The 27988-nt window shown below is 46.7% G+C and overlaps 1 protein-coding gene across 1 annotated transcript; it reads left to right on the top strand.

Annotated features, from left to right (window-relative positions):
- Positions 1-27871, top strand: CD80 (CD80 molecule). The gene is made up of 7 exons (XM_069785435.1): positions 1-190; positions 321-415; positions 13843-14181; positions 16855-17136; positions 19156-19281; positions 22293-22416; positions 24360-27871. Exons 1-6 carry the CDS (start codon positions 15-17, stop codon positions 22397-22399), a joined length of 1125 nt encoding a protein of 374 aa, XP_069641536.1. The 5' UTR covers positions 1-14; the 3' UTR covers positions 22400-22416; positions 24360-27871.
- Positions 27872-27988: the final 117 nt, after the last annotated feature.

Raw genomic sequence — 27988 nt, 5'->3', positions numbered from 1 at the left:
GCGTGAGGCGACTTATGAGGCCGAGCGCCCGCCCGCCGCCCGGCCTTCCCCCCCGCGCCCCGGCGGGGAGTGAGCGTCTCGGCGGCCCTGCGGCGGGAGCCGGGCGCCCATGGCCCGGCGCTGAGCCCCCCTGCCTCCTCCCCGCCTCAGGGAGCGGCCTCGGGGCCGCCCGCCCAGGGAGCAGCCACAGGTATCCCGGGGCGCCGGGCAGGGCAGAGGGCGGGCTGGGCTCGCGCTCCTGACTTTCTGGGGTGGCGGCGGGCGCCGTGCCTCCTCCGGCGCCGTGCCCCTAACCGTGTCCCCCTCTCCTCCCGGCCCAGGAGCTGCAGGAAGATGGCGTGCCTGCCCGCCGCCCCGCCGGCGTTGAGGAGGTGCCTGGGGCTCGGGCTCTTCGTGCTGCTCTGCCTTAGCTTAGGTAAGCAGGAGCGGCTGGCGTGGGAGGGGGCGTGCGGGGCCCGAGCGGGCAGCGGCACCCGTGTCCCGGTCGGCGGGGGGCACTCGTCCTGGGGTCTCCTGCCAGGGCTGGGGCTGGGCCGGGGCTTGGGGTGGCTGGCTCCGCTAGCCACGGTGGCGAGCGCTGAGGACGCGTGAGCTCTCGGCTCCCCCGCCCGGTGGCACCAGGCTGCCGGCTCCCGGAGGGGCGAGGTGGTCGCCCGTCCCAGCCGGGGCGAGAGGAAGGAGGGTGTCTGGGGGGCAGCTGGCGTCTGCTGCGAGCACATGGCGCGGCCCCTCCGGCTTCGGCGGGGTGGTTGCCGCAGTTTTTTGGATGGCTAAAAGTGAGGGCGTGGTGGGGCAGACGGGGCAGAGCGGCGGCTCGGAGGGCGCTCCGCCGCCCAGGCAGCGCAGCCCGCAGCGAGTGCTTTCTCCAGCAAGTCCCCGTCGGAGGACTGCGAGGGCTGCCCCCTGTCCTTCTCCGAGCACCTGCCGCAAAGCTCGCTGAAGTCCGCAGGTCCCTCCTGACCTCAAGAGGCTTGGGATGAGTCTTCTCAGCTGTGTGAAATGTTAACCTTGAAACCACACGAAACTCGCTTCTGAGCTGGGCTTCGTTATGGATGCAAAGTAGGTTTGCGCTTATTGGCAATTTTAGTGTTTCACTGCAGCTAACAGTCCTCTAGAGCAAACCTGGGCTGAACTGGGGCTTTGATTAAAAATCAAGGGTTGCAAAATTAGGAGTTTTTCATGCTGATGTTGTGAAACCAGGAGATATTTGATGATGAGTTTCATTTTGAGTTTCAGTCTCAGAATCTTAAAACAAAACTCAGAGAATTTAACAGGGATTGAATCGCAGAGCTCACTTGTAAAGAAAGCAACCACCTCAAACCCTGTGCATGAGATCTCTGCTCTCCTGTCTTCCCCTGCACTCCTTCCCCTACCTCTGTGCTTGCAAAGCACGTGTCAAGCACAGATGTATTTTGCCCATACTGCAATGGGCAAACAATCTATCATGTGCAGAACTGTTTCTCTCTCTGTACTTTAAGAGCTTGTGGTATGTTATTAATGTAATTACGAGCATGTGGTAATTCACCAGTCATGTAGTTTCTCTAAAATGGATGCTGATTCCGAAGATGGGCAATACTTCAATATACAGTCTGATGCATGCTAATATCCAGTACTAGAAATTGGAGTTTGATAATAGAAAACTAGATGTTCCTGTAGTTGTACTTTTTTTTTTATATGGTTTACTGAGGGAATGATAGTTTATCCTGCTTTCCATCTCTCCATCTGTGTCTTAGGCCCCTACTTGTAACCTTCAAATCCCCTGCCCAGTTTCAACCAATTTTGTGAGGAAGGCAAAGCTGGCAGAGATGCAGCATCCTTGCCCACTACATGGAAGCTGCTGGCTAGCCACGAGCGGCACCCAAACAGCTGGAGCCCATGCTGCCTCTCCTCATGCCCAGCCGACAGAAAGGGCAGGGGGCAGCTGCGAGGGGGCTTTAAGGACTGTGGTGTCACCAAGGGCTTGGGAATGGACTGGGAGGCTTGGCAAGAGGTTCCTGGGCTGGGAAACACAAGGCACAAATCCATAGGCCGGCAGGAGGATTTGGCCATCCTGGTGCTGAGAAGACTTACTTCTCCAAATCTGATCAATTACAAAATCCTAGGGTTTAATTCTGCAAGAGGCAGAGTGGAAAAAAAGCTATTTTGAAAGCATTATATCAATTTTCATAATTGTTAGATGCTTCCCATGCAATGAGTCTGTGAAAGTCCTGGTGCCTCAGGAGCAGGTTGCTTGGCCAACTGATAAAAGCAGCACAGCCGATGCACTTCCTTTCTCTCTCTGTATGCACACTTACACACTCTGCCACCTTTCTCTCCAAAAAGAGGTATTCCTACGTTAGCAACCCTTGAAAATACATGGCACAGTACCCACAACTGAGTGGTTTGAAAAGCTTTACTGGGACTTGTAGGTGGTGCCTTCCCTAGCTCACCCACAGGGACCGAGCTTGTCATGGCAAAATGGTGAAGCCCTGGGAGTCTGCCATCGCCCTGCCAATGACTTCCCATGCATTGTTAAGCGAGTCACCAAGGCCAACATTTACAGAACTGACACCGCGTGGGACTGTTCATGAGCACATCAAGGCACAGTTGAAGCCAGCACCCAGAGCCTGTGGCTACATCTTGTGACCTTGGGTTTAGCCTGGGTGTCCTGGTGCTTGCACATCTCCGTGCTGTAGCACTCTGAAAGGTTAGGTGGCATGCTAGCATAAAAGCAGGTGTTCTCTGTATGCCCAGTGTGAGTAAAATAGTAATTAGGGAATGCCAGGCTGAAGTTTTACATCGTAGCAGTAGAAGGCATTAATGGGGGGCTTAATTAAAAAGGATGATTTGAAGGTTGTATTTCATAGGAAACCGTGTATGGCCAACCTACATAGATATGTTTCCCCTTGAATTGAAGTTTGCTACTCTGGGGTTCACCTGAGGTGACCCACTGAAATGCCAGTGTAATTTAGAGCTGCTTCTGAGATGTCATCTGCTGCTGGAGACACTGATGTGCACAAAAACCCTGCTGTCTCAGCACAGCAGAAGAGTGGCAGAACAGCCTTGATTACAGCACAGACTTACATATTTACAGTCTGAACACGTTGCCGGTATCCCCATGGGCTTGTTTTTCTCCTGCTATTGGACCTTCACGCCTACCTACAAATTGCAGGACGTTCTCAGTCCCAGTTTGTTAAACTAGGAAAATGTTGCTAGGAGTTGCTCAGTATGACTTTTCCCTGCCCGTTGTGCAAACATGGCATAGGCACTGATGGCAGGGACCCAGCGAGCCTGGCTTTGTGTCCATGGACTATTCCTTTTAAGCTTCCCTGGAGTCTTTTCTTCGGACTGAGGACCACCTAGTTCTTGGCTTCTTCCCAGTGGTGAAATTTTTTGGGAAGTTTTGAGGAAAATCCCTCCAGCTTTTCTGAGTTATTGGAGAGTTGAGGCGGGGGGGAAATATCCACTTCCCTCCGCATTGTGAGCGAGCGCTGGCTCACAAGTAACTCACTCTGGGAATCCCCTCTCGCGCGTTGCTGCCAATAAAGAGCTCGGAGTGGAGCTGGGTTTCAGAAGGGGACAAGGAGGGCTGAGAACAAGGAAGATTCCCTATTTTGTGGCCACCCCCAAATATTGAAGTGTCTAGCAATTAGCTTTTGGTGCTTGACATCCAGTTTCCATGCCAGCTCCAGTAAGGGTTGTGCCTAGGGCAGATCTGATGACAGAGATGGCAGAAATTTTTCTTTACGTACTGGATTTGCCCACTTGATCACTGGATGCAAATTGAGTTTCCGTCTTATTGCTCTTGCTGCCTTGCTGGTTTCTTAATTTCTTTTTTCGGATGAGTTTCTGTCTCCTCCTGTTCCAGACATGCAGAAAATAAATGTCTTTGGTTCAAAAACAAGAGCAGTGGAACTAAGGAACTCCTTTGTCTGTCTGTCTGTCTATCCAGAGTGAAACCTGCTGTAACAGCTTGTCTGGAGAAACGGAAACGCAACTAAAGGCTCCTGGTTTTGCTTATAGACTCTGTTTTACTTCTTCTGTTGTGTTTTTTTTAAATGAAAGAATTCTTTAGAAAAAAACACAGAAAATTAACATAGACAAACTACATTCTTATGCAGTCAAAATACAGTTATAGGCCTGCACACCGAGTTTGCTGGTCCAATGTTCCTTTCACCCACATTGTTTCCTTTTTCCAGTTAGATCAGAATGAACCCAGATAACTCTGGTGAGCTCACATTACTCTGAGGGCAACAGCTTTTTTGCATTTCTTGGATCACTGAGACATTTGTAACTTTTTTGCAATGTGAATGTCAGACATTCCTGCATTTAAACATGCAAAGTTTGGGGCTAAAGTTTTTATGCACTGCAGTAGGTTACCAGCAGAAGTTGCCACCCTGTACTCCCTCACACCTTTCCTGCTCGTTGCTGCCTCAATTCTGAGTTACAAGCGTGGTTTAATGGACGTAATCAATCTGACAAAAATGAAGGCTGCCACTGATGGAGTTATGACCCTGCATTGCTTGTGATGAGTTAGTTTTCTGCAGGGGTCAGCCCGCTCTCTTCAGTGCCAGTTTGCTTTTACGCCTGACGCTGTGTACCCTGGAGGGACATGCAGACAGATTGCACGGCTGAGGGCGCCCAGCAGGTCATTGCCACAGAAGGGTGCAATCCTGCTCCTCTCTCCTCTGCTACTGGCTATGCAATCCTTCTGTCCTTTGCAATAGTTCTGCTATGTGTCTGATCCTTGGATGATCTAATTAGTCTTCCAGCTTAGCAGAAAGTTTCTTTTTTTCCCCTTGTTTTACACCAGTGTGGTGTATTGAACCAGCCTCTGGAGAGCCCTGCAAGGAAAGCAGTGGGAGCATGTGGGGTTGGAAGGGGAAGGGGAGCCAGATCCCTTCTGCTCATGTGGAGAAGGCATGGGATCAGTGCCAGTTTGTCATCTGGCTGTACCCCGAGGTTGTGCCAAGCTGGAAGAGAATTTCCATGTTCAGAGAAACTCTCCTTCCTTTTAAACATGTGTTTCCTACTGTAAGCGCTGCACACATTTAGATGTGGTATTTTTCATGAGGTAGCAAGGCAAATGTGCTGAATGCAGTGAAGTCTGTTTGCTTGGCAAAAGGAGATTGGTTTTGTTTTTAAATAGATGAACTTTATGTTTAATTGTAGCTCTTCTGTCCCCTTGGAGGGACATCACCACTGGGAGTCTCAGGAGGTCATTTAAGAATATGTAAGTCTTTCCCAACGTGGAAATGCCACAGGCTTTGCTTCTGCTTTTTCACTGTTATGCTTTTAAAATATCATTGGTCCCAGGGGACTCCCTGACTGAAAATAAAAGTGCTGACTGCTGGGTAACGGTGGCATCTCTAGCTAGACTGTGCTCAAAAGACATTCACCTTTTGGCGAGCCCAGAGTGCTACCATATAATATAAAAAGTTGTTAGAAAAGACCATCGAGGCAGGTCTCTGCATACTGCTGCTTTCGCCATAGCAGATACCCTCTGGTGTAGTTTTCGATGCCTGGCAGACAAGGGTTTTATCCCTGTGCTGGGGGAAGTGTTTCAGTCTGAACAGACCTCACTGTCAGACACTGCTACCTACCAGCCAAGAGAGCCCTTTCCCTGCATCACCCTGCCCTGCAATGCTCCCAGCTGGTGCCTCTGGTGGCCCCTGCCCAAGACTCTCATTTCACTCACTCTGTGGCTTTTGTAGCTTTCAGACACCTCTGGACTGCTTTGGTCTCATTTCCTTAGTCATCCTTCAGTTAATTACCATTTGCCATGCTGCACTCATATAGGGCTGTTTAATCTCTCCTCCAGCCAGTCCTCCAGCTGCAGGGTTATTGTCAAGGTTGTCATCTGCAGAGCACTTGTGAGTTAGTGCCTGAGCAGGGACCAGGTTTTTATAACAAGATAATGGCTGGCAGGCCTGTAGCGTTGTTAGCTGCACTGGTGAACATTGCTATGGCTGTGGGAAAGTACTTTAGAAGAAAAGGAAAAAAAAGTAGTTTTTCTAATTTTGAGTGGTCTTATGTGAAAGGTATTATACTTGATTTTCCTGGTTACTGGGCACTTTCACCTTCTATTAGTTTCAAGAGTGGGCTGGCTACTTGGGGATCATGTGAGGCAGTGAGATTTAGCAAGCACTGAAGAAAACTGTGGCCTTAAGTGTTGGGGAGGACCTCAACTTCAAAAGCTGTGCTGCAAGGACAGCAGTATGCATGGCAGTGGTACTGGAGGAATTAGGAAAATAATCTGACAACATCTTCAGCTGGGAGATAAATATAGAGGAAGTGCAAAGTGATCCAGTCAGCAAGAGACAGAGTCTGCAGGGGAAAAAAATTAACAAATTTATTTTTGTCTTTTTGTGCAACAAATCTCCCCCAAAGTCCTGTCTTGCACAACTGCCACATCTAGTTTCTGCCCTCAAACTGGGAAATCGTAAGAGTGGTGAGTCAGCTGCAGGAATTTGATCTCGAAAGGAACTAAAATATGCAAATCCTCTGAGAACATTCAGATTTAGTGTCCCTCCTGCCATTTTTTATTCTAGCAGGGTCACCCACTCCACATGCCGCGAAAGGAGAAAGGGGGAAGGTTCAGAAAGACGCTTCCCTTTGCTCCTTTCCCCAGGTCAAAGATGTCCTTTTGTCCCCGTTGCTGATGTCCCTGTCAATATGCAGCACAGGAGATAAGCAAGCACTCCTTCCTCTCCTCCCTGAGTGTGCAGCACCCATGTGGACGGCTCCGCAGCAAAGGGGAAGATCTTAAGATGCAATATAGTCCCTGTTCCACACCCAAGTACTTTGGTGTCTCATCTCCAGCTCCTTGCTTGGATCTGACCTCCTGGCTACTGCCAAGATTAGAAATTTGCCAACCGAAGGGTTGCGATCTTACTTGTGCTATAAACAAAGCAGACTGGACATACCCAGGTGGTGGGCTTGTCCCGGCTGGGCAGTGGTGACTCAGAACACAGTAGATCTTTATCTTAAGAAGTACCGAAATATGAGCTAGAGCAAAAGGGTGGGGTACCAGCTGGCTGGAGCTGCCCCAGTGCTGCAGTGAGTCCCTTTACCAAAGTTATTTCAGATTCCCTTTTGTCTTCTCAGTTGCTAATTGCAGATCGTGGAACTTTTTTGTGTTTCATGGAGTTTCCTTCCCTTTAAAGCCAGGTTTTTGACAGAGTTGTGACTCAGTAACAGCACTTCCTTTCATTCCCCATCTGGCTGGGTTGCCCTGCTGGCTTTTGTGGCAAAAAGGCTATCGGGGGTGTGTGAAATCTACTTTCTGGTGAGCAGCAATTAAGGCTGGAGAAAGCAGAGCATTCAGTCTGCAACCTGAAAAGGAAACCACAGTTGGAGGGAGGGCTTCAATGGGAGTAGTGAGTGTCTAAGAAACTGGGACCACGTCGGACACTAGCATGTGTTGAGAGCCCCCTGTGAACCACTCTAAAATGAGTGTTACCTACAGTACATCACTGCTTATCAAAGTATTCTTAGGGAGGCAAATAAAATTGATAATTTCATTTGTCATCAATAGGGCCTCAAGTTAACAAGCTGCTGGGAAAAAAAAATGGGATTAGTCAGCACCCCCAAAGATGGGCTGTCTTTCTGTCTATAGACACAGGCAGGTGTCCTATGGGTTTCACAGTCACTTCGTGATTTCAAGGATTTCTTCACTTAAGGCTTTGCACATGAAACAAAACAGCATTAAAATGGAACGAAGACTGCTGAAGGAGTCAGGCACCAAAACACCGTGGGGATATTATAATAATTGCCAAATCATGTTGTATAGAGCTGGGAGAAGCAAGGTTACTGTTTTGTTCAGGAGGAATGTGGCAATGTGAAGATGGGAAGTACATAAAGCCAAGGAAGGGGTGCCATGCCTTTGCTATACCACTTGGCACCCTGAGGTTACGGCACAGAAACAAGCAGAGCTGAACTTTTAGAAAAACGTCTTTAAACTGTTTCCCTATCTCAGGCAAGTCATGACATCATTGTAAACTAGGATTAATCCTGTCACTTAATGGCCGCGGACATGCTTGACTAGCGTGAGTGGGTACAGGGAAGTGAGACTGAGTGGAACTGCTGCTGAATTAAGTACATTGCTGTTTTTCTTTGGGATGCCCTTCTCTTCTGCTCCTCTGTCTTACTGGATTTGGGATGAATAAGGGAACATGACCTTGCAAGAAGTCACCATGACATGAGTAAAACAAACTGGGTTTGCAGCTGCTTTGCTTTGCCAGAGCAGCCTAGAGCAGCTGAAGGGTAGCAGCAGGCCTGTAGTTTGTGACTGGAAGGCTGGGCTTGGGGCTGTGCAAGGGCAAAGGGCTCCTCCTTCCTCTGCATGCCGAGACCTCCCTTTGCATGCCTCGACTTGCTGGAATGCAGTCTGGGTAGAAGGAGCCTAGGAGGCTTACCAGGCACTCGTGCCTGGGTTAACATGCAGTCAGGGACTCCTTAAAGAGAACAGCCAGCAGGGCCTGCCAGCACCCACTTTCCTCTGTTCCATCCCATCTTTCTCATTGCATGGGGCCTTTAAGGTGAAAGGCAGAGGAAGATAGTGTTTTTACGCACTGCTGAAATGATGTCTCCACATAGAAGTTATTTGGGCATCTAATGGGGTCTTTCTGTGATCAGTGTATTCACAGGAGTCTGTCACAACACTGATTTAAATACAAAGCATTTCTTCACGTATTCCAGTGCAGTATAGGATGTTTGCTGAGCTTTAACTCCATGGAAAGCTTTGGGAGAATCTGATTCCTTACTGGTAAAATCACCTGGGTTAAAGAAAAGACCAAGGGGGAGTGTCTAGTCCTTTAAAGATAGCTTTTCAAAATTTCTCAATTTTTCAACTGATGACCTGTCTTGCTCGGAAATTCCCGTAAAGTACTGTGTTGTCCTCAAAGGATAATCCCTGCAAGTTTGGGGCAAATGTGCTATGCCCAGAAAACGAGGGGCCTGAGCTGCAGAATTACCTGGGGACTGTTGGGTGCGATTCCTGCACTGACCCCAGGGGATGGCCTCCAGGAGATATGTTTTCCTCAGCTGGCCCAGCCCCAGTTACCAGAAGTGCCTTTGCCTTGCCATGACATGATGTGCACCTCCTCCCAGAGCTGCCCCAAGCCCCTTTTTCCAGCCCACGTGCAGGCGGAGGGCAAGAAAGGTGTCAGCACCCCAGCAGAGTGGGAGTCCCAGGTGCATGGTCCTAGGCAAAGTCAGTGATGCCAATAATTAAGAGTAGAGAGACCAGCTGCTGTTGCAAAGATAAATAGGGAACCTTATGGGAAAAAAAAGCAATGCAGGGCTGTTTGGACCTTCCTGGTTTTGGAGGGTAGCTGACAATTTGCCTCAGAGCTTTTTGCAGGACTGTCAGTCGAAATAATGTGCAGGTCTTACCTGCTGCTTACACAGGGGCAAAGGATTCGAGGCCCACGAAGAAGGATCGTTCCCTTCACACATGTGGCTTTGTGGGTTGCTGTCATGGTTTAACACCAGCCAGCAACTAAGCACCATGCAGCTGCTTGCTCAGTCCTCCCTGCCAATTCTCCCCTCTGCACCCCACCCCTGCCGTGGGATGGGGAGGAGAGTCGAAAACAAGTAAAACTTGTGGGCTGAGATTAAAAGTTTAATAACTGAAATAAAAATAAAATAAAATATTCTAATAACAATAATAATTGTCATGAAAAAGAAGATAACAAAAATAGAGTGAAATATAACCCAAGAAAGACAAGTAATGCACAATGCAATTGCTCACCCCCCACTGACCAATGCTCAGCCAGTCCCCAAGCAGCCATCTGCCCCTCCTGGCCAACTCCCCACCAGTTTATATACTGGGCATGATGTCACATGGTATGTAATGCCCCTTTGGCCAGTTTGGGTCAGCTGTCCTGGCTGCGTCCCCTCCCAACTACTTGTGTCCCTCCAGCCTGCTTGCTGGCTGGGCATGAGAAGCTGAAAAATCCTTGATTAAGTATGAACACTACTTAGCAACAACTGAAAACATCAGTGTGTTACCAACATTATTGTCATACTGAACCCAAAACATAACACTATACCAGCTACTAGGAAGAAAATTAACTCTATCCCAGCCAAAACCAGGACAGTTGTTTGCAAAGCAAGGTAACACAAGGTAAGAGCAAAAAAAGGCAAAGCAGTTCAGAAGGGCAGAGAAATGCGAGATAGAGGGGAAAGAGAAAGGCTTTGGGGTTTCTGTTCACCAGGAATTATCTGAAGGTTTCCAACAGTTCAACGCTGCTTCTCTAGAGTGTTGTGTGGTCTTTTACTGCCTTTTACAGTCAAATGTCTCTGCAGGACTTCTGCCCCAGAGGCAATCTGCTCTCTCATACTGCCTGATTGTACGAGTGGTCAGGAAAACCAAGCTGTCTGTGGCTGGGGAATTTCTGAAACACAGCTTGGGCAAGGAGTAAAGGAAACAGGGATGGAGGCTCAACAGCTCTCCTGCTTGCTGACTCTTGGAGCATACAAGAAAGGATGGTTTTCCTCTACACTCACCTTTCAGTTCTAATTAGCCCTGCCATATGAGGCATCTGCAGCACAGACATAGTTTGAATGAAATGTTTTTCTGCCCGGGGAACAGAAAGTCAGCCCTTTCATTAGTTCAGCGTTGCCACACGCCGTGGGCTTCCAGAGACGGAGCAATGTGAGTGCACAGCAAGGGAGCGGGTGGGCTTCAGGTGGGTAGGAAGAGGAGGGATCTTTTTTTTCTAGAAAAGTCATTAAAAATTATTTCCACAGTGGATACCTCCCCCACAGCCTGGTTACAGAGAGCATTCAGCACAGAAATGGGACAGAACTGAATTTTCATTTTTGCTTTGCAGTTCACCTTTAAAGTGAAAGGGGACTTTTGTGGGGCTGAATGACTCTTCGTGGACTTTGGTTCCTTCAGGCTTGCAGCATTCAGGTTGCAGTTTCAAGGGTGCAGAGCCTTTTAAGGGTAGATGTGACATCAGCAGGAGTTTCCAGCCCCAGCACATGTACTGCGGAGAAGGTTTTTGTTCTCCTTTTGGTTGCAAAGGAGACTCTGAGGGGCAAGGCGTGGAGAACCTCATGCAACTCATGATGCGATGTCACCCTGACATTTACTGTACGCCTACTCTTCCCCTGTTGCTGCAAAAGAAAATAGAAAATTGTCTTTATCGGGCTCCACAATCCCAAAGTTTGACGGGCTGCTCTTGTGGGTCTCTCCAGTAGTAGTAAGAGCTGAACTGTGAGAACAAGTGAAGATGTGGTTGAAGGAAAAAACACATACACGCACAAATGCATGCAGACATGCAGGAGGAGGAACTTCAAGAATCACAGCGTAAAGTGGGATGCTTTTAAGGTGAACAGAAGGAAATGCTTTTTCACGCAGCATGTAATCAAACTGTGCAACTCATTGTCACAGGATGTTGTGGAAGCCAAAAATATATGTGCATTCCTGAAGGGTTAAGAACTCTCCCTGAAGGGCAGGTCTAGCAGTAGCGATTAAACTGCTGATGCCAAGAAATCCCTAAATTCCTGGCTACCAAAGGTTGGCAGGGTATGGCAGTTTTTATCCTGTGTGGTGTGGAAGAACTAGTTTTTCTACCATTTGGCTACCCGTTGCTGGCTGACACAGGTCAGCGGGCTGAGTGGGCTCCTGGTCTGCCCCCAGTCTGGTTGCTCAGAGTCTGCGATGCATTCTAAGGGGAAGTACAGGTTGGGGGGGGCGTGAACTGAGTTTGAATCTTTCCCTTTGGAAGACCAATGAAGTGGCTGAGTGGAGGGAAACCAGTTAAATGAGAAGTTGCTCGTTTAATTATGTATTCTATTTTATTTAATTAATATTAAAACATTCCATAGTGCTGCCAGGACCTCCCCAGGATTTTTCAGTGTGTTTCCTACAGGTTTAACATAAAGCGTGCAAGTGGGACAGGGGTAGGTGTGCTGCAGGGGAGCGGGGTGAAAGCTTAGTTCATGTTCTGTCCCAGGCTCTCTGCCTAGGCTTAACTTCAGCAAGCAGCCCCCACTGCTGCCCCAGGATCCAGCTGTGCTGATGCACTGGCTGAGCATCTGCTTGTCTCCCTCCAGTGCTGGCAGCTGGAGGATTGCGAAGCATCTCATCAGGGTGTGCTGCTGGGCACAGGTCAGCATGCTGCAGGGGTCTTGCTGCCGGCTGTGTGATGGCATCCCAAGGGTCTGCGAGTCAATGCTATGAAAACGAGCCCTGGCCGGCAACGAGCTTGTGGCAGTTTTGGACACTTCAGCTGGTCTGAATGTCATAGCATCCCAGTCACAATCTGAGCACTGCACTCTATGCCTGTGTATAGTGTGGCTGTTGTTAGGCATTAGCTGTGACAATAATGTGTGAGCCAGCATCAGCCAGACTTTTTTAGGGTTGGGTTGCAGATCTTACGCTCAGCTTTGTCAAGCGTTCGGTTCACGCTTCAGGCAGAGGCTTTGCATGTGGGGTCTCACCTCCACCAATGGGCGATGCTGCACTCTCCCCATCAGTGGCGTACCACCTGGTCAGGACTTCCCTGCTTTCTCTCTCAGACATGTTTACTGAAATCTGTTTGGCAGGGAAAGAAGAAGTAATTTGAATCTTCTCAGTCCTGAGGCCAGCTGTTTCCTTGTTTTTCCACTCTCAGTCAATGGAGTGCAACAGATTGGTATCCCCTTTCCGCTACTGGAGATGGGTGCTAAGGTAGTGAGGCTGAGACAAGCGGGGCAAATGTAAAGCAACCTGACCTTCTGGACTAATAAAGCAGGCTGCGCAGAGATAAGCCTCATCCTGAAGCTTGCACAAACCCAGGCAAAAGCCCAACCATCTGCCCTGGCCTTGGTGCAGCACAGGACCGCACGTCAGTCAGTACTGGGTCACTCTTCGAGTAACAGCAGGAGCTCCTTGGTAGGCTGCTCCCTCACGTATCAGGTCCTGGCTCCTGCAAGCACCTACCCACTGGAAAGAGGAAGGAAAGTGGGAAAGCAGGGCTGATTACAGGAGTGGAGTGCATAAAAGTTGTAGCACGAAGCAGAGGGATTACTGCTAACCTGATCAAAGTTGCACCTAATTTTCTCCAGCCAAGGTCTTGACTTGTTACTGTAGGCACATGCCTGTATACTAGGTGTGGCACTGACACAGTTGCTGGGCAGGAGTTGGGGAATGCCTGTGCTGGTTTGCAAGTAATCCCAAGGGAGGCCCATGGGCCTTCGCAAATACAAATTTGTTTTAGCTAGACTAGGCAAAATTGTTCATTTGCTAATACTAGGAGGCTGATGACAGCGTGGCTGTAACCTTTGTTTATCGCTGTAGGTTTGCTTCCAGCTTCTGGGATCTTGAAAGCTTTGGGTTGTTTTTTTTTTTTAAGAAAAAACACCTTCCCCAAAAAACCCCAAACCCCCAAACTAATAGTCCACTGTGGCCTTGTTTGGCATGCAGGGAACCCACTGGAGGGTGACACAGACTTTCCAAACACTGAGCTCTGAAAAGGGAGAGCAGAGGAGGTAGCGGTTTGGGCATGTATGTTTTTATCCCCGTACATGAATAATGGCAATTTTTTACTCTGAGGTGTGTTTTTTTTAAGGGGCCAGCAAAATTTCTGTTCAGGCAGGTAACTCTCCTGCCTTCGCCTTCAGTAAGCCATGCAGAAATCATTGTGTGCCCTCTAGCTCAGGATCCTAAGTAGGACTGGAGCATCACGTAAGAGGCAATGCCAAGGGAGGCCTCCCCTCAGTGCAGGGCTGAAGTTGTAAACAGCTTGGTGGGTGGTGGAGTACATTAGCAGGTACAGACAGAGCTGAAAGAGGTAAGCTCTATGCAGCAGGTCCTGGCACAAGGCTATACCACTGTCTCACTGACTTTTGTTTACCCTCCACCTACAGGCTATGCACTGGAGAAGAAAGTGGTCAAAAGCAAAGTGGGAGAAAAAGTTGGCTTGCCTTGTTGTCATGAAATTCCCAGCTCGGAAAGCCTACATAGTTACCGGGTCTACTGGCAGAAGAACACTACAGAGGTAGTGCTTGCCTACGCAGAGGGGAAGATGATCTCCAAGCACAAGCAGTACGTGAACCGGACAGAGATGGATGCCAGGAACCTCACCCTGTGGATCTCCCCGGTGGAAATCCTGGACAATGGCTCTTACCAGTGTATAGTTCAGCACCGCAGACTTTCGCAGAACTCGGTTGTTGTGTGTGATGAGTCTGTCACCCTCTTTGTTACAGGTAGGTGGATTGCCTCCCAATACCTGAAGCTTTCTGGTGCCAGCCTCTGGTGGGTAAAGGATGCTCCTCCAAGCTTTAGTCATAATGTAGCAGATAGACTTTCACAGGAAGTCTAAAAGAGTGCCAGAAGGTCTGTTAACTATTTCCATTCTAGCAGCCTCCCTCCTTACCTTTCCAAAGCTACCCCAGCTACAGAAAATTTGCCTTTCCCACCACCCCAACAACCTCCCCTTGATGCCTCCCTCTTGGGAAAGGACCCCTCCCAAGACACCTCCCCAGGTACCACTGCTGCTGGGTGCCCTAGGCCACCTCTGCCCCCTGCTGTCTTTTGGGCAAAGCAGACACCCAGCCCTTGGCGCAAGGGAAGTGTCCAAGCTGAAAGAGGAATGGGGTGGCATTGTTCTTCTGTGACTGCAGCAGCATCCCAGCCCTGCATCCAACCCCTGGGGAGCCCAGGCTCTCTGGGGGGGCTGGCCAGCCCTGCTGCAGATCCACAACCTAAGGCTGAACTCAGCTGGAGATTTGAGGCTTTTTACCTTAAAGAAACAACCCGAGTTCCTTTGCTCAAAACGAATCTGAATCTTTTCTTGGAGGCTACAAAAAGTTCCACTGACATTATTTTCCATTTCTAACACTGTTTTTGTGGCGGTTGGTTTCAACCAGAGGCAGAGATACTGGTAAGATATATAAATATATACATACATTTGAATACCTTTAGCAGCACAGAGTTCCAGGAATCTTCCAGACAAGTCAGTGAATGAATATTCCCCATCTGGAATGAGATTCATCAGCAAAAATAACCAGGCTCCTGAGGTTTGGCCATTGTCTGCTTGTCTGAGGGCATGGTGGGCATGTGTGCAAGGAAGTAAATTTAGCGATCTTTCTGGGAACTGACATGAAAAAAGGGAAGTGCACTGCCAGCACCCTCTCTAGCTGTGAGGGCTGAGGAGTTAACTGCATGAAAAATGTGAAACAACAGATCTCTTTTCCTCCCTGCAAATACTCCAGTTTCTTTCCTTCCAGAAATCCCCTTGCTGTCTTTACAGGCCAGTTGTAATACTTATGGTAGACTTTGGCTCCCTTTGGTAAAGTGGGATCAGTTATTGTGGGGATCGGGAAAGGGAAAGCTCCCCTCACCCCTGCTGGAATCAGGCTAACCTGAGAGAGGCGGAAAGGTGTTACTCCTTGGTGACTGATCAGGGAGCCTTGGTGAGGCCAGCTGGGATGTTTGAAGGGACTTTCCAGACTGGATGTCAATGCCGTATTGCTCAACAGATAGTGGGCCTGGAAGGAAATCCGGGTCTCTCCTTGTGTGCCGCTGTTTGGCTGTGCAATGTTGAGCAACTTTCTTTCACTAATTACTAGTTACTCGCAAGCCTAGACCATGGGTTTGTGGTCAGCACAAGATGCACAACGACCAGAAGGCTGTCTGCCTTGTGCAGATCCCAGCAGTCATGTGGTCAAACGATGAGTCAGGCAGGGAGCAATCGCAGACAAAACCTTAGCTGCTCCAAAAAGGGTCATTTTGCAGTGAGTTGAGCAACACGCTCTAGCTCTCTGCCTGGCCTTGCCGTGGCTGGGGCTAGCACCTGCAGGGGTGTGCAGGCTATGGACCTACAGCTGGCAGGGGTGGGAGGGAGAATTTGGTCCCTTTGGCAGCAGCGGTGTTGGTGTGACTTATGCCCACCAGGAAGCCACACGCTGAGTTTCTTTTCCTGACTGGTGCCTCTCTTGCTAAAGATGTGGTCCCATGGAGATTCTTCCAGTGGGAGAGTTGCCTTAAATAGTTCCTTTGCCACCCCTTGCCTCCTCCTCCTCACCCTGGGCTCTTCATTGCAACCTATGGGCATCCTTAGTTTTAGTAATGCAACTGTTTACAGTAACATGGTGAACCAGATTGGCAAAGGGAAGAGGGCTAAAAAGATCACCACCTTTCTTCTCCTTCTTCACTCATTAGTCCTCTCATCCATTTCACCATGCAGCCTCACAAACACTTACAGCAATACATCTGACCAGGCAGAAGGGCATGGAACAAGCTGTGTGGCTGGGAAACCTCTGAAAACTGTCTTTGGCAATGAGAAAAAAGTCCAGTGAGAACATGGTCTGAGAGGACCTGTGTATTGCTATGCATTTTTGCAATGACTATTATGACTTGGTCTTACTCTCAGCTGAGCCTTCTGGAGGGGCTCTCATGCAGAAAATGTAATTCAGTCTCTTGCTGGCCATCCCAGTTGAGAGACCAACATGTGACTCGCCTCCTTTCCCAGCAGAGATGGACCCACCGTGAGCTTCTGGCTGGGAAGGGACTAATGGGGGGACACACGACACTGTCTACCATTACCTGTAATACAGATTTTTATTCAGTCCCATATTTTTCTTACCTGTTTTATGATTCCTTCTATTGTTCCACAAACTGCTGTATGTGGAGGGAAATGGTGGCATTGGAGAGGTGCGGTCATGAAGTCTGTGTGCTACCCAGGGAGGAGAAGCAGCAAAGGCCAAGGCTGTAGCCAGTCAAGGCTGTGGGGAGAATGCTAAGGCACAAGAAAGGCCAAACAGGTTATGACAGAGGAAGAAGGCCCTGTGAGGAGTCTTTGCTTTGACCGTGGGTGATCAGGACTGCAGCCCTCACTGTAATCTGACAGAATGGTAACTAAATCTTTCTTGCTTCAGCTGACTTCAGTAAGCCGAACATAACAGCGGAAGTATTGGCTGATTCCTGTGAATCAACTGAGATGGTGGTAAGATGTTCCTCTTATGGAGGTTTCCCCAAACCCAAACTCTCTGGAGCTCTCGACAACGAGTCCACGGCGTGGAATGCCAGCTGGGTATCCGAGTCCAGCCTCAGAGCGTACAACGTCACTGGCAAACTGTGGCTCAATGTGACCAAAGACATCAGCTTCACTTGCTCCGTGGAATACAATGGCTTTGCCGAGTCCACCAGTTTGCTTCTGAGTAGGTTTTATTAATAGTTTGGATTACAAAACCATTTTGCTGAATCTGCTGAGTTGCGTCTCTGAGAAAGCAGTAGATTTTGTGTATCTGTTCATGCAAGGATGACCGAGTGATCCCACCTGTGAGCTGCACACCAAAATATTTCAAAGGCTGTAAGACAGCGGGGGGGGGAGAGGAGAGTTATGACAGTGACTGACAAACAGAGACAGCTCTGTCTTTCTGCTGCTCTACCGTGTCGCAGCTGGGCTGAGAGACCAAGTGGATCCTGTTGTGATCTGGTGATGTCAGCCTCAGTGGCTCCCACAGGTTGGGGTTGCCACCTTTCAGTGCCCCTCTATACCAGCATGATCTGGCTGCCAGTTGCGTGGTACAGACCTGGTATTCGAATGGAGGGACTTGAGAAATGTGTGTGCCTTAAAAGCCACAGTTGCAATTAAAAAGAATTTCCTCATTTAACAAGCATGTTTGTTCCTGCTTCAGTGACAGAAACTGTCAGCTGGGGTCTAGACAAAATTCTGCTTTCATACACATATTTAATATAGGGTTAACTCATACAGAAAAAAAATCCATCACTGTGCGTGGCTTAAAAGTGAGAACATAATAGATGAGTCTGTGCTTTGAAAAGCTTGAGGCACAAGTGGGAACAGCGTGGGGGAAGGCAGTACACTACAGTCCAGATGTTTTGCAGTAGAAGGGGATTTGCAAGAAAATTCTTAAAGCCAAAAGGATTTTTTTTTTTTTAATGTTGTTACAAAAAAGTATTCTGAAATGTCTCTGGGTCTGGTGTTTTCATCAGATAAGGGCACCTTCAAGGGAAGCTAGAGAAGTGCTATTTTTCCTAGGGAATCTTACCTTATTCATCAAGGTACCTTATTCATCAATCTCACTAAAATCAAAGGGGCTCATGAGGAGAGGTGCCATTCAGCTTCAGGACGAATGCCAGAAACCAGTGCTTTATGAATATTGGTTATCGCTGGATGTAGTGCATAATGTCCCTAGAGATGGTAATGGAAGAATGTTATGAATATCATACCACATAGAAAAGGAGGGCAACAAAAAAAGTAATAATAGAAATACACTTTTGTCACACATATTCTTAGAGGAGGGTGCAATCAGCAGTGACAACCACAGTCACAAAACCCGCACTTTTGGATTTTTAAGATGTGGAATGACTCCCATTTTGGTATGATGGAAATGGTCCTCCAAACAAGTCTTTCATGAACACAAAGTTCCAGACAGAATACAGCCTCTGGTAAACGTAGGAGGCAAACCCTACAGTGGAGGGGAAGATTGTACAGCAGATCAGGCTAGTGTCTTAGAAGCTGAATGATCCTTAATTGTGCCAGAGACAGACAATGAAAACCTGAAGATCTATGAACATGCACCAAGTCTGTCCCTCCTGTTGAATTAGGGTTGTCTTGTACTGTACAAGAATGGCCCGTTATCTGCTCTAGTCTCCAAGTGGCAGAATGGGCATCTCCAGTGGTAAAAAGCCAAAGGCTCCAGATCCACTGAAACTGAACTCTGCCACAACACTCTTTTCCTGCCATGCAGAAAAAAATCTATTCTAGTCTGTTTAATGCATCATTCTCCATCACCTGTGAATTCAGTGGGGAAAAAATTAGGCATAAATCTGGTGAAAACAGTAAGAAAAACTGCAGAGTACCTTTGAGAATGGAAGTTTTCTAGGTATAGACTCAGACTTTTCCACCAAGCCTAACCAGTTTCTTTAAAAACAGCTTAGGTGTTTTTAAATATTGCCTGTCTCAGTCCTGTTCTGGACAAAGACCCATCATTTCGGATTCTGTGGATATGTTAAAAATTTCAGCACAAAGCAAATTTGGAGAATGGAAGAAATTTAGGTGCCAGCTTTGTTTGTTTACTGAACAGGTATATTTTCAGGCTGAATATCTGAGTTAGAATTTGGCCAGAACCACCAAAATTCATATAGCTGCTCTTACATGAAAATGCCAATATGTTGTTGGGCCCTTTATTTATGTTTTATTTCTTCTGTCTCAGGAAAAACAAAGGAGTGCGTTGTCCCTACTGTGCCTCCATCTTATAATGTCATTACTGCTTCAAGTATCATCATAATCACCTTCCTTTTGGCTATCACCCTTGCAGCACGATACCTCCCAAGGCATGGTAAGTATAGCTCCTTTTTCAAGAAACAGTCTCTTACTGCTTATGGAGTTTCTATGCAAAATACACATTTATAGAAACTATACTGACACACTAGATATTTTTGTACCTTCTTCTCATTTCCTTTTTCTCTTTTTTTTTTTTTTTTTTTTTTTTCAATGCAACATCTACTGTCACAAAATCTAAGTCCAGCTCAGGACTTTCCTAAGTTTTGTGTGCAGGCAGCGCTAGGGTTCAGGTTTGAGAGTGAAGGGGTGATGGGGAGTTTTGACAGCAGATCAGAGTATTTCCAAAATCAGGGGTATACAGAATTGAAGACATGCACAAAGGTCCCTTTTTATATATTAAGATGCTTGAAGATGCCAAGAATCTTGGTGATCATGATAGATAGAGCTGAGCACTGACAGTTTCAGAATGGGATCTCTCTACCACCCTACTTGGACAATCCCTCAGAAAAATCACAGAGCCAAAGTTACAAAACTATATAGTGCTAGGTCCACAGAAAGGACTTAAGCATAGCATGTCCCACTTTTAGGAGAACCCCAATCAGGAGAGATGGATTTGTCGTCTTTGTGTGGCCAAAACCAGCACAGGTGAGGTGCCCTGTCCCACCCTATGAAGTCTTCAGTAACTCCAGACATGTCTCCAGGAGTTTTTCAATGGCAAAGGGGACCTCAAGCATCTCAGGGTTAGCTGGCAGCTGAGTAGACTGGTTTTTGGGGGGGTTTTTTGTGGCTCAAAAAAATCTCATCCATTAGTTGTTGCTCCTAATCATGTCTAAGGTGACCTAGCCAGAAGGCCCCTGAAGATCAGGGTAGACATCTATTGGCTTTATAAAGGCAGCTAGGAATCCAGCCAGTATTGAAAGTCAACAGCAGTAGATGTCCTATCCACACCCCGTTAGCAGCTTTGAAAAGCCGCCCTGGAGAAAGACAGCAGGCCTTGCAACACGTTATAAATATCACCCAATCAAGTTCTGTCAGTCACTGGGGAGGTCAAGTCTGGAGACAAGGATACCTCACTGAGAGCGCTCTGTGTTCAGTCCACTTCAACCAGAAGCCACCAGTCTGAGCATCTTAACTCATCATGGTCGCAGTGGTATCCCCAGTTGGAAAGTTATTTGCTAGGCAGCAGGGACTCAATTCACTTCACTAGGGGCACTTTTAAGTTTGTCATGCTTGTTTCTTCTGCTATGTCTATTTCACCTTCAGACAAGTTCACTCTCAAGTCAGAGTTGTGGAGGTAGCATTTTGTTTGAACAATTTTGAGCATTTTTTTTTGAGCATTTTTCCTTTCCCCTCCTCACCAACCACATCCCCTCAAAAACCAGTGTGACCACTAAGTCAGGCTAGGCTAATTTTATTTTTGGTGTTTTATCACAAAGAAAGGAAGCTTCTGGAAGGCAGTGACTCTTGTCTACACCTGTGCACCTCCTCATTTTCCACTCGTGCCCCTGTGACACCAGTGCTGGTTCTCCCCTGCTGTTCCCTGGGGCTATGTCAATGGGAAAGCAGCAAGCAGGTTGAGACCAAGAAAATCACAGCTGATCACAGCCTGTGCTGTCAGCTGCATGGATAATGAACTTCTAATTATAGGAGAAAATGAACTGGAATTGAAAGATTTGGCTCTAAACAAATAAAGGCTGGAAATTAAAAGGTTCCTTACCATTAAATCAGTAAGATTCTGGAGCATTCTGAGATAGCCTTTTATATAGAAACCAAATTGCTTTTAAAGTACATGTAAAAAGCGTACCAATGTGGTAGAATGGGATCACCTGCAACAGCACAGGACATGGCTGCATAAACTGGAATTTCCCTTTCAGTCCCATTTTCCTAATATGCACAAGGATTAGATTTGCTGAGTCAGGTGGTGCTATTTTGTACTGCCACTTTCCAGACCAGGCGTATACTGTAAGAAACTGAAGCTAGAGCTTCAATCCAACTTCCCAGTTTGCACAGTTGTCACGTTTTGGTGCTGCTTTGTATTGCCACCTGTCTGGGAAGGGAAATACCTGTCCTCAGAGTGCTTCCTGTTGGTGTTGCTACAGGTTACCTTTCAAGAGCTATTGTGGGAGCTCAGAATAGGTCTGAGAGTACTTCTGTTGTTCTGGCATATGGAAAGCTGAGTTGAGAGCTGCCTTGATGCTAAGAGTGGTTTCTGAGCTCAAAAAGCCATGCTTCAAAGAGCTGAAGTGTGGGAGGGAAGAATAGAAAGATAGAGCAAAACGGAAATAAGAGTTCTCAGATGCATGATTGTGGTGGTGACCAAAACATGTAGATGTTTGTTGAGGTTCAGAACCCTCTACTTTGAGGAGCTCACAGCCTGTCTTTGCAGTAATTTAAGAATGGAAACTCTCTAGATTTTTTGGCTCTTCATTAATTTAACGCAAAGCACCAAGAGTAGACTGAAATTAGAGGTCACTTAAAGAATAGCTTAGAATCCTTGTTGTAAAACTTGTGCAAGTACAATTTGCTGCAATAGTACAGAAAGATTCAACTTCAATTATTAAAACAAAATTGTTCATAGATGCTGACATACTAAGGGGACCTGTTTAATCTGAACTCCTTTTAAAGCACTGAAAGAGTTGGTTGGCTGGTTCTAACACTAGTGTTCTTTCACTTGCTTGGTAAACTGCATTTAGTGACATGTAACTTTTACCATTATTTCCCTTCTGTCCTTATCTTAGCATGTAGCAACCTGTCTTTGTGCCAGGCTGAGATCCTAGCCCTATGCTAATGAGAACTGTTTTATCCATATGACACTGTATAGATAACATTTACATGTAACAGAGCTTTCTATCAGATCAGGCTATGGCTATGGGCCAGCCGTATTCAGATGTACTGCAGGGATGAGTCCTGCCAAGGAAGAATAGAAGTAACTGGAGCTACAAGATTTGTTTTTCTTTAATTTCTTCTCTCCTTTCTTCCCACTCTCAGTCATACTTTACTTTGTTGAAGAAGGCATTTGGATTCAGCTTTTTTATCCAGATACTAATGAGGTGTCTTCTTTTTCAGTCTGTTCTCACTGTTGTAAGCCTCAGGATTCAGTGGAAGAGGGTGTGAAAGAATGTATGAAGCCACCTGTGAGCTCTAAAGTGACATCTGAAACATCATCTGTATGACCAGATTGCATTTGCAGGTAGTTTTCTTCCACGATTCTTCTCTTGGCAAAATAGCTTCTCAAATACTACTAGATTCTAGGGTGATGTTAGCTCACAAAACCATGTATGGCTTTTAATATGAGTGTGTGCTGTCCTTAAGGGTAAATAAAAGCGGTAGGGCCCTATTGCCAACTTGGACACATGGTGTTTCCTGGTCAGGTAACTAGAGGAATGATGCTCATGTTGCTTGTGGGGCATTGCTTTGTTTGGGTTATTTCAAATTTCTAGAAATGAATCTAGTGAAAAATGTTAGAGGACCAAATTTCCTGGGCTGCTAAGCTGCTTTCTCCACAGAATTGGCCCTGCACGGATGGCGTGCAAGTTTTTGTGGCGTTCATTTCCTTAACTAACATTAATTTTTAGGGACTAAATGGGGATGGGGGGAGAGAGAGATGAAAGAAAAGGAACATTTGACAACTTTGACTGTCAGTGTCTCCTCTGAACCTGTGTAAGGAAGCTGGTTAATATCTGAGAGGTGGGTTTGTAGCATGGTCATCCATCTGTCAAGATATGCAGTGACATCCCTTGCCGCTGCCTTTGTGCTCATTTTATGGGCCTCCTAACTAAGAACGGCGCAGTCTTTTAGTTCCTCTCCTGTTGGACTCATTTGTGAGTAGCTCATCGCTGCTACAGGTCCCACGTGAGGCTTCATCCCCTAGAGGTTATTTCTGGCTGATGCCCTGTGAGCCATGTGCCTGATCCAATACATTAACATGGGAACATCCCTGATGATAGAAATGAAGGATTGACCAAATGGTGGTGAGGGAGAGGTGAACAAGAGAACAACTCCAGCTTTTCCAGTAAGATCAGCAATGCTAGTCCACTTCTGAGATATCTCCCATTCCCTTCAGCAGCTGGAGGAATGGAGAAGGAAAAGTTTCCCCTCTGAGGCTTGCCCAGGAAACACTCATATTTTAAAAGGAGTTACTTTCGATAATGTGGTGTTGTGAAGGATGGGCTGGGGAAAAGTCTGGCTTACCAAGGCTTTATGACTACAAAGCATTATATTCATTTTGGCTTGAAAGCTCAGCAGTGTTCAGGGCTGTGTCCTCCAAAAAGACATTTTTGAAGTCAAGAGACTTAAGGAAAGATTAGCAGCTAACTGTTCTTATTCACATCATTATCCAGGTGACTGCATTTCCTGCTCTCACCACAGCATGCTGAATTGCCAGGGTAATGCCATAGAGTAACAGCTGTGGAGTTCTAGAAGTCATGAATTTGTCATGCTGTGCGTTGCAGTAATCTAAAAGCTTAACATTTTTGAGATGGAAAGGAGGGGAAACGATCATTGAGGCCACTCATCTCATTTCCAAACCTGACCACCCACTCATGTTTTCCTCTGGGGAAGGCCCTATCTGGAACAGATACTAGAGCCTTGGTTAGCATGAATTCCGGGGAGTTTTGTGATGGGAGTGGCAGGAGTTCACCTACTGAATAAATCCATTCTGCCACATTCCTCTTTAATAATTTTTATAAAAGTTTGCCAGGCTTTTTCTGTAAGTGGCTGGTGTTTCCCAACTCCAGTGCCTAGAACGGCTGCTGCCTGTGGACAGGGATGGAAGCTGTGCTTCCTTAGTGTCTGACTGTCACCTTGTAATGGTGTGATATGCTGGGCCATGTCCTATAGCTGCTTAAATAGGGTAGTGCAGTCATTAGTCATCCTCACTTCGCAGAGAGATAGCACCTCTGTACGGTCCAAAGGTTTTCACAGTAAGTGTGCAGCCAGTCTGTAGCTCACTGTAGTGCCTGTCTAGAGCTGCCGAGCTCTGAACAGCTCTGTCTTTACTGTAATAGGAGCCCTCTTGTGGAGGGCTATCGCAGGTGATCCCCATTTGTCTCGGCTCTACAACATTCTGGCTTACATTTAGGATTAAGAAGAAGGGGGGGAAAATCAGTAAAATCTTTTCTTTGTGTCCCTTAGGTTTCTTATCCTTTGTATTCTGCACTGCAGTCCTCACTGTTCGTTGTACAGCAATGCTTATTGCGTTGACCCTTTGGCTCTCTGAAAGGGGATGACAGCAATAGAAAACGCTGCTCAAGAAGACTGACAACATAATCTTGTGTGAATGAATACAAAACCCCACCTACGCCACAGAAGCCGTCGGGTACTCTCGTTACAACAGGGTCACTGAATTCCAACTGGGAGGACCCTCTGTGTTCCTGCAACGGGGCAGAAGAGGAGCGTTGTCAGCATTGACATACCAGTTCAAGAGTTTGGGATCATCTGGCTTTGATGCTGCCTGTATGAAAATGAGGGGGCCAGCAGAACCCTAGCAGATAGCCCACCCCCATCTACCCCTTTAGTAACGCAGAGCTGGCCTTTGGGAGACCCCAGACCCCGACACACAATCTCAGGTCAGGCTGTGCCTCCATGTTGCAACTAGGAGCAGCTAAAACTTCTTTTATATTCAGCCTCGCACGGGTATCTACCAGTACTGTTCTTTGTGCTGGAGGACTTTGGATTTGGACTTGACCATTACAGTTACATGTCCTTCTCTGCTAAAGAGGCAATAATGCACACACTTTTCATGAAAAAGCACCTTGAGGTGAGACTATATGCCTTATGCTTATTTTCAGTGCTATGAGACTTTTTAGGGAATGATACATACTGACGGCACACCTAACAGCTAACTAATATTGCTTATCTACAGCAGTGGCACAAGTTCTCGTAACATTTCTCTCCTGAAAGGATGGCCTCGACAAGCCAGGTACCACGATACAGCTCCTCCATTAAATTACTAAGAGATACAGGAGCACATCTGACACAGCGCAGCCCGCTGGTGGTGTGTGTGTGTGAGTACATGCATGTGCACACCTTTGCGCATACACGTGTAGAAGATTTTATATGCATTCCTTCCTACCCACACTTGTAAAGCCCCATTTAAATTTCTGTAACACTTGGTGGTTATCTCACGTGTATCTACTGTAATGAAATGTAACTCGGGGCCTTGCTTCATAAACATAGGTCTGCTTTGATTTGTACATTTGCATAGGAATACTTGTTAGTGTAGGCTCTCCAGATTCTTCGGACTCTCTCACAGTGACACAGGGATTTACTGTGCATTGAATGCTGCTGCTTTCTGCCAGCGTTCTCTCTACCCAGCCAGGACTTGAAGGAAGTTCCCTACAGGATGCTAACATTGGATAGGACTCATCTGATCTGGGTGATATTCTTGCCTACTGTGTAGGAAAAAGTGGTTTCTCATTTTGAAGGGAAAAAGAGGAAAAAGCCCCAACAAGCTTCCTAAGCAACTCTGCATACTAACCTAACTCAACCCTGCCCTGAGTTTGACAGGTTTGTCCTGCCCTTTTGCTCTGTCCCACTGCAAGCTGTACCCATTCCCTTACTGCTCTATCCATGTGTGTAGTTAGCAGGGCAAAAAAAAGTCTTAAAGCACCATGCCTCTTTGTGGGATGTTTTGTTGCTTGAGTTGTTTATCTTGCTAGGACACAGCAAAGAAATATTCCGTTTAACTTCTTTCTAGCAGGTACATATTGAGAGAGAAATTGCTGGAGGAAATAGGACGACTAGAAGTGCTTTATAGAGGATTGAGCTACGAGAGGCTAAGGGATCAAGTCGCTAGTAAAAAATAAGACACTGCTCCCTTTCTACTCCTGCAGAGTCATGCTGCCCCATCAGCTTTTTTACTGCTTTCCCATTGTATGAAGTGAAATAGGAACTTCAGAACATTCCTAAGGAGGGGTTTTTGCCAGAGAAAAGGAGATAAGGTGGGTCATAAGGAAGCAATACTCGTTGCACTTGTGCATTCTAGTTGCAAGCAGAACATAGGTGACACAGAAAGCAGTGTTTCCAAAAGGCAGCCTGACCTTATTGCAGGACTTGCTGTATGGGCAATGGTGTCTCATACTTTTCAAGTTTCCTCTTCTTTCAATCTATGCTTGTTCCAGCACAAACTACTAGCTTCTTGCAGCCTGAACACCCTCTTTTTTTATTTACTTTGCTCATTTTCAACATTGTGCTTCCTTCCCTCCTATAATGACGATGCATTTCCACCTTACCAACCACACCAGAGCTCTGACAGTTGTACTGGCACAACCTTTTTCCCTCTGACTATCTCATCCTCTACTTATGCTCCAGACTGACAATTGCACAGCCTCCTGGAGAAGGGTTTGTCTTTTGCACTGTGCCAAACCTTTCTACATCACCGCAGACTCCTGTGACACTTTAAGTAACTCCTTCTAAAGGAAACAAAAAGTTTTCACTGACAAGTATGTCTAGCATCAGTTTATTTTTATATTCTTGATGGGCAGGTTATTTCATTTATTTTTTCTTTAAGCACTTATACTATGAATCATGTTTTCTATTGCCTTATTCTGTATTCAGTGAATTGCACACAAATGGTTTCTGTGAGACCTTTTCAGCTTAATATCTGGGCCTTAGTACCAGGTGAGCTGCTCTGTTATCACAGGTATTTTGTATATAACATTTTTTCCTGGGGTTCCTCCTTTAATTGTATTAAAAAATAAATGGTAAACTCAAGTTTCCTTTCCTCAGTAATAAAAGATGTCTGTTCTATGTACTGGGAAGTGGTAGAGTCTTTCAATTAGTCACATGAGCCCCAGCCACCACGTTGCAGCTGCTAAAAGCATATGCTCTGTAGCATTAAGGTAGGTGATGCAGCTGGTTGACAAAGCTGTAACAGGTACAGCTGGCATCATGACACAGCAATGACAAAATGGCACTCAGGTACCCAACTTGTAACTTCCACATACCTCATGTCTGTCAATTTGTCAGGGACCAGCTGAGCAGGGTAGCTATGGTGCTTGACACTCAGTTTGCAACAGGTCTTCCTTCTCCCTCCCAAAAAAGGGAGGTTCTCTGCAAAAGCAAAATCCAGTGTAAGGTGTTCTCACTGTATCCCTGCTACTTGTGTTACCTACTCAGAAAGTGGAGGACTGATAACTTTAGTGCTGTGCTTTTGCTGGGGGGTGGTGGGTGGAGTTGGGGGTGTGAAGAATCCCTTACATTTGTATTTAAAAAATAAGCGCTGAACCAACTCTTCACTCCCCATTTGGACAGTGACTTTGAATACAAGAAATGAGGATGCGAGGGAACTAAATTCAGTGGGAAACAGAGCAAAAACCAGCTGCTGATCTTGAGTATAGATGGAATTCTCTGCTTTCCCTTGCTAATGTGCAGCTAAGGACATCTAGCAGCCCTCCTCTCCTTACATGGAAAGAAAATCCACACAAGTGCTACACCTCGGCTCTGCCTACCCTCCCATGGAAGAACATCCCTGCATCAATGGTCAGACACAAGAAAATTAGTATGCTTTAGACATCACATTAAATACCACTGGATAGGAATAGAGAAAGACTGAGCAATGACACAGCTAAATGTCATCAGAACTGCTGTACAGATAAGAGTGTGGGATATTGTGTGAGGATGTAACAGCAAGAAAAGAACGGGGGGGGGGGGAAGATAAAACACAATTGTGTAACCACAATGGCAAAATGTGACTCAGAAAGGCCTGCTATTTTGTTTTTTGAGGGGCCAGAGGACAGTAACACTACTGTCACCAATGTATG

This window comes from Haliaeetus albicilla, chromosome 6 (genome assembly GCF_947461875.1).
Source record: "Haliaeetus albicilla chromosome 6, bHalAlb1.1, whole genome shotgun sequence".
Taxonomy (NCBI): Eukaryota; Metazoa; Chordata; class Aves; order Accipitriformes; family Accipitridae; genus Haliaeetus; species Haliaeetus albicilla.
Note: the sequence above shows the minus strand (reverse complement) of the source record. Positions and strands in the feature narration are given on the sequence as shown.